This window comes from Vitis vinifera, chromosome 15 (assembly GCF_030704535.1).
Source record: "Vitis vinifera cultivar Pinot Noir 40024 chromosome 15, ASM3070453v1".
NCBI lineage: Eukaryota > Viridiplantae > Streptophyta > Magnoliopsida > Vitales > Vitaceae > Vitis > Vitis vinifera.
In genome coordinates this window covers 22781236-22791627 of record NC_081819.1, presented here as the reverse complement: position 1 = coordinate 22791627, position 10392 = coordinate 22781236, and the positions used below count along the sequence as shown (strand labels likewise).

Below are 10392 nucleotides of genomic sequence, written 5' to 3'. Positions count from 1 at the left end.
GTATTACATTCATTCATCAAGATTTTACGAGAAGGGTAAAAGCTTCTTAACTAACTTAAGAGCTTATGATATATTTCAACAAAGTTATGTTCCAGTTTCTCCATTCAATTCAATCTTCAACTTTTGAGAGGAAAAGGATTTCCCACTAAAACTATATTTCATTCTCTCCATACAATTATGTTTCATTTTCCAATTTCAAGGCTAATTGCTTGTTAATTGTAGGGAAAATAGAGGGATTAATTAAACAACTTCTTGGCCTCCCATCATGTTGTGGTTAGGCATGGGGCCTTTGGAAGTATCTGATGTTAGATTTGTCAATGGAATAAAGTGATCCTAGCTGTTCGACAACCGGAATAGAGAGTGAATGATGATTAACAAAGAAAACAAATAATACATGTACAAATAAAAATGATTAACTTCCTAAGAAGCTACTTTTCAATATTCATAAGATTATTCCATAACAAACTAATGAAAGTACATAAATTCCAAAAAGAAATGAACATGAGAAAAAGAAACAAGCTGGAATACCTAGCAAACAAAAACTTAATCCCACTTGTTTATGGAGGTGATGAGACGAATTCTATCCCACTCTTCTCCCTCTGTTTGCTGGACCTCTTCAATTAATTCTTCGCCTCTTGTTCTCAGCCCCAATTTCTCAAGCTTTTTCATCTGCAACAATCCACGAGGAAGTTTTTTCATTTTATGACAATACAAAATCTGTAGGGTCCTCAGATTACACATTGCTCCTTCTTCAACTGTCAATTCTTCTAATTCATTTAAACTATCCAGTTCTAGGCTTTCGAGTTGAAGAAATCCTCCAAAGGAACAAACCATATTCTTTCCAACATATGAGTTCCCAACTAATTCAAGAATTCTCAAGGTTGGGAGCTTCTCTAAAATCAACATCGGGTCATCCTTTAGCTCGCAACTGCTCAAAGTCAGTTTGACGAGGTTGGGAGGGTAGAATTCAGTTTGCTCTGGTAACCTGTCCACCTTTCCTTGTAGGAACACTTTATAGAGATAGGTGTGGCGTGAGAAAGACATGAGTCCCGGTATCAATGTTTTCTCTTCAACAATATTCTCCTGCCACTTCAATCCAACTCGATTTAATAATGTCTTTGTCTTATAAAACTCCATATCCCTCAAAACCAAGGTCCGAAGAGTTGTCAATTCAGCAATAGAATCATAAAACCCTTTCTTCAAATACGGAGTCAACCATCCCCTTAAATCTAGTTGCCTAAGTTGGGTAAGTTTTCCTAAGCCACCCCCCTCCAACCAACTTCCTGCCCGTAATGCTAATGTTTGAAGATTGGTGAGTTGCTCCACACCCAAATAACCACTCATGCACTCATTTAATTTGAATTGACTTGAGATTTCGCCATAACGACAATTTAGATGTCTCAATTCCTGCAATTTCCAAATTGTACAAGGTATGTAGGAATCATTGTATCCTAAATTGAGATTTTGCAGATTAACAAGTCTCTTAATGGATGATGGAAGCGTTACTCTATCAAATCCCTCTATGCATAAGAATTTCAAGTGGATAAGTTCTCCTATCTCCTTTGGGAGGATATAATTCTCCTCTATACTCCCTAGATCCAATACACTAAGCAATTTAACGTGCTCTTGTATAGATCTCCAATCCTTTCTCTCAATAGGGTCAGTAAAGAAAATTAAAGATCTAAGGAGTGAATTATGCAAATGCTGAGAAATGTTGTTCTTGACGAGATGTTGATGAATGCTTAACCGACGAACGCTATTAGGAAAGGTGAAATCAATGTTTTCATGTACCTCAAAAAGTTTTGCATCTCTGGCCTCTGAAATAGCAAGGTCCCGAAGGAGATCATGTATGCGACAAGACATCACTCTTCCATTTGCCTTCTTTCGAGCCACCTGAACCATGCTTCTGTGGATCAGTTCATACAAAAAATCTTCAGCAATGTCTTCCAACTTTTCTTTGCCTCTTCTTTGAACAAAACCTTCAGCAATCCATAAGTGAATCAACTTACTAGCCTTGATTTCAGAGTCTTCTGGGAAAATACCACAATAAAGAAAACATGACTTCAAGTAATAAGGCAAGTCATTGTAACTTAAGGCCAGAATTCCAAAACATGACTCCGGGCCTCGATTTAGATGCCAATCTATACTTGCAAGCACTCTCTCCCATGATGGTTCTGTCTTCTCTTTCGTCGACAATAAGCCTCCTAACACCACAATCGCAAGGGGCAAACCTTTACATTTTGCCACAATTTTCCTTCCCAATTCCTCCAACGCTTTAGATAAAGAAACAGGTGTACTATCTCTCGCTCCAAAAGTCTTCTTGAGAAAGAGCTCCCAACTCTCATTACCATCCATAATGCGGAGTTCATAGACAAGAGCCTGTGAATCAGTGTGCCCAACAACTTCATGCGGATTGGCTTGTGCAGCAATTTCTTTATTTCGGGTGGTCATCAGCACTTTGCTACCATTCCTAGACTCAGGAAGATAGGAGCGCAAGCTACTCCAAGCTTCAATACTCCATACATCATCCATGGCTACCAGGTACTTCTTGTCGTTGAGGCATTCACGAAGCTTCCCACCTAGCTCGTCCTCTCCCATCTCTCTCATTTCTTTCTTTTCTTCATTGCTGAGGGACATGACAGAACTGATGATGCTGAGTAGAAGCTCCCTTGGCTTGAATTCTTGAGAGACATAAACCCAAGCTTGGCAATGAAAGTGCTGCTTAACATCATTATGATTGTAGACTTTCTTAGCAAGAGTTGTCTTGCCTAGGCCGCCCATTCCCACAATGGACATCACTGCTCTCGGCCGCATCCGATCTTCCTTAATCAGCATCTGCTTCACCACCTCCATACCATCTTTGATCTCCACCACGTCAGTCTCTTCAACAGTTGGGGTCCGCCGCTCCTGCTGAGAAACTCCATGATCAGTACTGGTCGAGCTGGGAGTCACTAGGGCTTCAAGACCATACTTGGATCTATTGACCATGATCTTCTCTATCATGACATTGATCTCCTTCACCCGACTGTCGAGCTCGTGGATGAAAGGTAACTTGTCCGCGAATCCTACGCATGTAGGTAAGCGCTTAAGGAACTTGAGATTTTTGAGCCTTTTCTGCCTCTGGTGATCCATGTTGAAGATGAACTCATCGATGACATCTTCAGCATCATGGGCTACCTCTCTGATCTGCTCCACCCACAGCTTGATTCTTTCATCGTATATGCAATTTGAATCCGCGTCTTTCAGGAAGAGGCGCATCCATTTGAGCTCATTGCGCAGCAGCTTCACCTGGCCTTCTACTTCTCCAAATAGAGAAGCTTCTTGTATAACCAAGTTGCTCAACTTCTCCAGGAAAAACGTAACACTGCTTTCTGCCATTTTTGGGCTACTCCTCTTCTTCCAATGAGAAAGAAAAGCTATAACGTTTCAACACAGTTGGTTCCCGGATTCTGAGAGAGAATAAAGAAAGGAAAAGGATAAAGTATGTATGGTGTGGTTCACAGTGGTAGTGGGCTGCTGTGATGGTGAAAGAGAATAAATTTATTTTAAAATTATTTTTTTTTTGTTAAACATATCGTTTTGACTGAAAAATTATTTTATGTTTTAAAAAAACTATTTTGAAGAGGAAATTTCAAACGTGGGTCTTATTTAGTTGTGTTTTTATGTAAGTAAAAAAACTAAAAAGTAAAGGTGGGTCTCAACTTTTGTCTTTTTGGAACAATTTCACATAGAAAGATAATGGAGGAAAGATAAGGTAGACCCCCCATTATTCAATTATTGATCCTGCAAAGACTTAAAGTTTTTGGGTATTATTAAATAGGCCATGATATGAAATAGAAGACAACCCCCGTGATATGAAATAGGCCACTCGGCACAGGAGGCTCGGAGCTCGAGACTCATGGGCAGTGCAATAAAGGCTGTGCATGGCCCGCACACGTAGAACCCACGTGATACCAATCAGGCCCATAGTTGTCTTTTCCAACAACTTCATGTATACTAAACGTAGTTGTGTTTTTATGTATAAATTGATGATTGTCTTTTCCCAACAACTTCATGTATAACTAAATAAAATAATTAAAATAAAAATTAAATAACATTATATAATTTACACTTTCGATTTTATTAATTTGTACTTTGATTTCATTTTTTTATATCATGGTCTTATTTATTTGTCTATATTTTCATCTCATATAAATTTTATTATACACTTTTAATTATTTAAATCACATCTTTTGTAAATATAGCTTCAATATCTTAGAATTTTCCTAAGAGTAAAACTTGAATGAAAGTCTTTACCTTTGGTCTTTTTGGACAATTTAATGTAGAAAGATTATAGAGAAAAAATAGGATTTATTTGATAATAATTTAAAAAACGATTCTCATTTGTACATATAATATTCAATTATTTTTAGAAACAGATTTTATTAAAGGACTAAAATATGCAAATCAATTTTCTTTATTTATTATGATGTTACTATATATTTATATATATAATATAAAAGTTTTTAAAAATAATTTTCATGTTTTCAATTGTTATTTTAAACATTTTATGAAAAAATAATAACTAAAAATATCTAAAACTTATTTTAAAAATTAATATATTTTAAATAAATCTTGAAAAAAAAATATTTTTATTACTAATCTATTAAACACTTGAAAATTGTTTTATGTTTTGAAAAACAAAAACTATTTACAATATGGGGTCAAGGATGACTTTAGATGAAGAAGTGCAAAAACAAGGAAAGTTAATAAAAGTGAAAGTAGACCCCATTATTCAATTATGATATATTTTTTTTTTTTTAGAGAATTAAAAATTTTGAAAACGAAACACTGTAGTGGGTATTGTCAAAAATAGTCTCTTTAATAGTTTATTCCATGAGAATTATTGCATTATGTTAAAATCTAAGTTCAAGACGGAGGGAAGACTAGGGATGGAAAAAAAAAGGTTATAGAAAATAGAAATGTTAATTAGTACTAAAGGCAACTGAAAGTTGATTATTACATTTACAGGGGAGGATTTTGTTACATGAAAAGTCAAGAATATGATGTATAAGCTAATATTATTTCATGGGAAATTAAGAACCTTGTAAATGGGTTAAAATTTTGTTTAAGACAATAGGTTGAGAATTAGAATTAGATATATCATTAAAGAAACAATGAAGTAATTATATGATTAAGATCATTAGGTATTTAATAAAATAAAGGAGTCTCTGATTTGAGAATTTTTCTCAGAAGATTGGAATACTTTCCAGAGAAAATAAGATGCAGAATTTTTTTTTTTTTTTTTTTACAATGAAAAGAAAAAGATAAAAGGTGGATCTTCCTCTTATGCTCAGTGTTGTAAGCTGGGCCAATCTTTCTAAGCAATATCCTCCAACCTACCACTATCATCAACCCAAATGCTAATATTTGGAGGTTGGTCAGCCACCCACACAAATCCATCATAGATTGGCTTAATCTCAAGCGACTCCAACTCCCATGTACATGTCTCAATTGGTGCAATTTCCATATTGTAGAGGGGAGGCATCGAATATTACAACGATTCAAGTCCAAAGTTTGTAGATTAACAAGTATTTTAGTGGGTACGCTCTCCAATTTCATGTGGCAGAGTATGAATATTTTTTACTTCATCTAGGTCCAAAACAGTGAGTAATTTGAAGTTTTTTTTTAACAAAGATGATAAAATTGTTTCTACAAAACCACAGGTAAAATTAATCAAAGATTGAACGTATAAATTATTTAGAGATTGAGAAGTAATGTTTTGGAAAGTTGGCCATGAACTAAAGACGATAAATATAAATTTTTGGATTATGAAACATGAATCAATTTTATTGCATCATACGATGGATGTCTAGAGCTAAGCTCACCATTGAGACTTGTTGAAGTTGAAACGAGATGTTTTCTATTTGTTGAATGATAAGGTTGTCCCTTTTTATTTTAATTGGTCTCTTATGATTTATGGTTTTGTTATAATATGATCAAAATTAAGAGGTTTCATCATTATAACCATTTTATCTTCATTGGATTAGTAGGTTCTTAATGTTAGTATGTTCTGTGACATAAGAATCACGTTGTTGATCGACGTGTTAATCTCTTATCTTTATCTTATTTCCTCCATGATTGTGTTAATTAAAATAGGATAAATGATTTGTGTACCTTAGATCACTTTGAATTTTTTACTTTTGAAATGACAAGATCTCGAAGAAGATCATGAATGTGACAAGACCTCACTCCATCTAACCTCCTTCTAGCCACATGAATCGTACTTCTGTGAATCAATCCATTCGAGTCATCTTAGGTAATGTCTTCCAAAGTTTCTTCTCCCCTCGTCTGTATGAAACCCTTTGCAATCCATAAGTAGATCAACTTCTTGGCACTGATTTTGGTGTCTTCTGGGAAAAGACTACAGTAGAGGAAACAAGATTGCAAATAATAGGGTAAAATCATTATAACTTAAAACTAGAATTCCTATGCATGAATCGGGACCTTTGCATCTCGAACAAGAGGCAAAGAAAGCCTTTGTCTACCAAAGAAAAGGAAGATGGATTGTCTCCACAGTTAGGGAGACATCGGAAGTTGCTTCCTTTTCCTCAAAATGAAACAAAGCACAAGTTCATATCGTTTGCTTTCTTCCAACTCCCAAACGTCAAAGCTTCAAATTAATTCTACATCATGGCTTGCTGGCAGCTAAATTTATGTTTCAATACAAATTATATCTATTTAAAACACTGCAAAAATGAGGCCCAATCCATAACTTTCAGAGCTGACCCTCGCCTGGCGTCTAGCTCTATGAACCCACATAAAAAATAAATAAAAAATAATTCAAAAAAAAATTCTTTTTTTAATGGAAAGTGGAAGAGATGAAAAGAGAAAAAACCCAATGGCACGAAAAGTGTTATAATTATTGTGTGAACTTTTGATATGTGACCATTCAATAAAAGTAAAAAGAAATGAGTTTAGGATTAAAAAAAATGAGGCATGTGTAGAACATCCCATTTTATTGATTAGAATTTCATAAAGAGGGAAAAATAATTGATAGGAGAAGGAAAAAAAAGGATTTCATGAGAAGCTTATGAGAGCACATAAATTACAAAAGAAAATAAAAAAGAAACAAACTTAACGGAAAAAAGAAAAATTAAGCTTATGAAAGGACATAAATTACAAAAACAAAAGTAAAAATAAACAAACTTAATAGGAAAAGGAAAACATAATCTCTCTTCCTTTTGGAGGTGATGAGGTGGATTCTGTCCTAATCTTCTCCCTTGGTCTCTTCAAATTCTTCAATTAATCTGTCAAACATGAATTTTGGCTCCACTTTTTCAAGATTTTTCAATTGTAACAATCCACGAGGAAGCTTTTTCATTCCATAACAATGCTCAATTTGTAGAGTCTTCAAATGAGGCAATGCTCCTTCCTCCACTATTAATTCCTCTAATGGAAATAAAGCATAAAGTTCTAAGCTTTGGAGTTGAAGGAATCCTCCAGAAGAGCAGACCAATTTCTTTCCAACATATGACCCGTCAGATAATCTAAGAACCTTCAACTTTGGAAGCTTCTCCAAAATAAACATTGGATCATTCTTTAGCTCGCAGAAGCATAAACAGAGTTCGAGGAGATTTGGAGGATAGAATCCAATTTCCTCTGACAACTCCAACTTTCCACCTAAGATCACCTTGTAGAGATAGGTGTGATGTGAGAAAGGCATGAGTCCTGGAATCAATGTTTTCTCTTCAATAACTTTCTTCCACCGCTTTAATCTGATATGGCTCAGCAATGTTTTCTTTTCAAAACCCCTCAAATGCGACAAATTCAAGGTTCGAAGAGCAGTTAAGTTAGCAATACACTCAAAAAACCCCTTCTTTAGGTGTGGATTCAACAATCCCCCTAAATCTAATTCTTTAAGCTGGGTCAATTTTCCTAATCCATCTCCTTCTAACCAACTTCCTGGAAGCAGATCTAGTGTTTGAAGGTTAGTGAGTTTCTCCACACCCAAATAACCATTCACACACTTACTTAATTTGAATTGACTTGAAATCTCACCCAAACAACAATTTAGATATCTCAATTGTTGCAACTTCCAAATTGTATGAGGGATGTAGCAATCATTGTTGCCTAAGTCAAAACTTCGGAGATTAACAAGTCTATCAATGGAAGAAGGAAGTGTTACTCTTTGGAATCCCCTAATGTGTAGGAATTTCAGATGGACAAGTTCTCCTATTTCCTCCGGGACTATATAATTATCATCCGTACTTCCTAAGTCCAAAACAGTAAGTAATTTAATATGCTCTTTTAAAGATTTCCAACTTTTTCTTTCAAATGGCTCAGTAAAGAAAATTAAAGATCTGAGACGTGAATTATGCAAATGTTGAGAAATGTTGTTGTTGATGAGATGTTGATGAATGCTGAGCCGACGAACGCCGATAGGAAATGCAACATCAATGTTTTCATGTACCTCAAAAAGTCTTGCATCTCGTGCTTCTGAAATGGCAAGGTCTCGAAGAAGATCATGTATGCGGCAAGAGGTCACTCTTCCATCTATCTTTCTGGCGGCCACTTGAATCATGCTTCTATGGATCAATTCATATAAATAGTCTTCTGCAATGTCTTCTAATGGTTCTTTTCCCCTCCTTTGTATAAAGCCTTCAACCAACCATAACTGAATCAACTTGCTTGTTTTGATTTCTGAGTCTTCTGGGAAGATTCCACAATAAAGAAAACAAGACTTCAAGTAATAGGGCAAGTCATTGTAACTTAAAGCAAGAATTCCCATACACGATTCAGGACCTTGAATTAGATGCCAATCTATACTTGCAAGCACTTTCTCCCACGATGATTTTGTCTTCTCTTTTGTGGATAGCAGGCCTCCTACCACCACAATGGCAAGGGGCAAACCTTTGCATTTTGCCACAATATTTTTTCCCAATACTTCTAACTCTGGAGTTAGAATACCTGATGTACTTCTGCTCCCAAAAGTTTTCTTGAGAAGGAGCTGCCAACTCTCATCATCGTTCATAATACGAAGTCTATATATAAGTGCTTGTGAATTGGCATGTTGAGCAATTTCTTCTTCTGAATTGAAAGATGTCCAGGCAATTTCCTCCTGTGAAGTGGCATGCAGAGCAATTTCTTCATTGCGGGTGGTGATCAATACTTTGCTCCCATCCTTAGCCTCAGGAAGATATGAGCGCAAGCTACTCCAAACTTCCCTGCTCCATACATCATCCATAGCTACCAAGTACTTCTTCTCTTTCAGATACTCACGAACATTCCTGCCAAGCTCAGCCTCTCCCATCTCTTTTACTTCTTTCTTCTTTTCATCACTGAGAGACATAACACAATAGGCAACCCCAAGCAAGATTTCTCTTGCTTTGAACTCTTGAGATACATAGACCCAGGCATGACAATCGAAGTGTTGCTTAACATCACTATGATTATAAACTTTCTTGGCAAGAGTTGTCTTGCCTAGGCCGCCCATCCCCACGATGGACACTACCGCTCTCCGCATCTCTCCCTTCATCAGCATCTGCGTCACCACCTCGGTGCCATCTTCAATCCCCACTACATCGCTCCCTTCGACAACTTGGGCCCACTTCTCCTTGTGCGCCACAACCTGATCAGTAGTACTGGATGAGCTGGAAGCCATTAGAGCTTCAAGGCCATACTTGGATCTATTAGCCATAATCCTCTCAATCCTGATATTGATCTCTTTCACACGACCGTCGAGCTCGTGGATGAAAGGTAACTTGTCGGCAAATCCTACGCAAGTAGGTAGGCACTTGAGGAACTTGAGGGTGTTGAGTCTCAGCTGCCGGTGATCCATGTCGAGGATAAACTCGTCGATGACATCTTCAGCATCATGGGTCACGTTCCTAATCTGCTCCACCCACAGCTTGATTTTTTCGTTGTACAAGGATTGTGAATCCGCGTCTTTCAAGAAGAGGCGCATCCATTTCAGCTCGTCCCGCAGCAACTTCACCTGCTCTTCTACTTGTCCAAACAGAAAGGCTTCTTGTAAAACCAAGTTGCTCAACTTCTCCACAAAGATGGAAACCGTATCTGCCATTTTCTTCACAATTTCTCCACAGTGACGATGAGACTTGGTTTCTTCCTTCCGGGTGTGTGATTGGGTTCGAACAATTCCTTTAAATATTTCATCCAACCCCACAAATATAGTCTTCCCAGAAATGATTTTTCTAAAGCTGTATCACATCATATGTCAATTCAAAAATAAGTAAAGGAGGAGGGAAAATTATTTCCCATTAGACTCTATTTTTTCTCTAAGTTATGTTTGTTTTTTTACTTAATTTTAAATAAAATAAAATAAAAAAATAAATTACTTAAAATCTGAAAATAAATTATTTTCCATAAAAAATCAAAAAAACAAACACTAGG

At 36.2% G+C, this 10392-nt stretch overlaps 2 protein-coding genes across 2 annotated transcripts; both read right to left on the bottom strand.

The window, feature by feature from the left end:
- Positions 1–397: 397 nt before the first annotated feature.
- LOC132255213 (putative disease resistance protein At1g50180) lies at positions 398–3520 on the bottom strand. Its single transcript, XM_059743199.1, has 2 exons — positions 1792–3520; positions 398–1407 (listed from the first exon to the last, which is right to left on the bottom strand). The coding sequence occupies exons 1-2, from the start codon at positions 3376–3378 to the stop codon at positions 544–546; spliced, it is 2451 nt and encodes an 816-aa protein (XP_059599182.1). The 5' UTR covers positions 3379–3520; the 3' UTR covers positions 398–543.
- A 3572-nt stretch (positions 3521–7092) lies between these two features.
- On the bottom strand, positions 7093–10101 carry LOC100265369 (putative disease resistance protein At1g50180). Its single transcript, XM_010663477.3, has one exon. The coding sequence runs from the start codon at positions 10061–10063 to the stop codon at positions 7250–7252; it is 2814 nt and encodes a 937-aa protein (XP_010661779.3). The 5' UTR covers positions 10064–10101; the 3' UTR covers positions 7093–7249.
- Between the last annotated feature and the right edge of the window lie 291 nt (positions 10102–10392).

Coding starts and splice junctions, on each gene's coding strand:
- LOC132255213 (XM_059743199.1), bottom strand. CDS start 3,378: ATGGCAGAAAGCAGTGTTACGTTTTTCCTGGAGAAGTTGAGCAACTTG. Junction 1,408..1,791: donor GAGATGCAAAACTTTTTGAG/GTACATGAAAAC, acceptor TGGAAATTGCAG/GAATTGAGACATCTAAATTG.
- LOC100265369 (XM_010663477.3), bottom strand. CDS start 10,063: ATGGCAGATACGGTTTCCATCTTTGTGGAGAAGTTGAGCAACTTGGTT.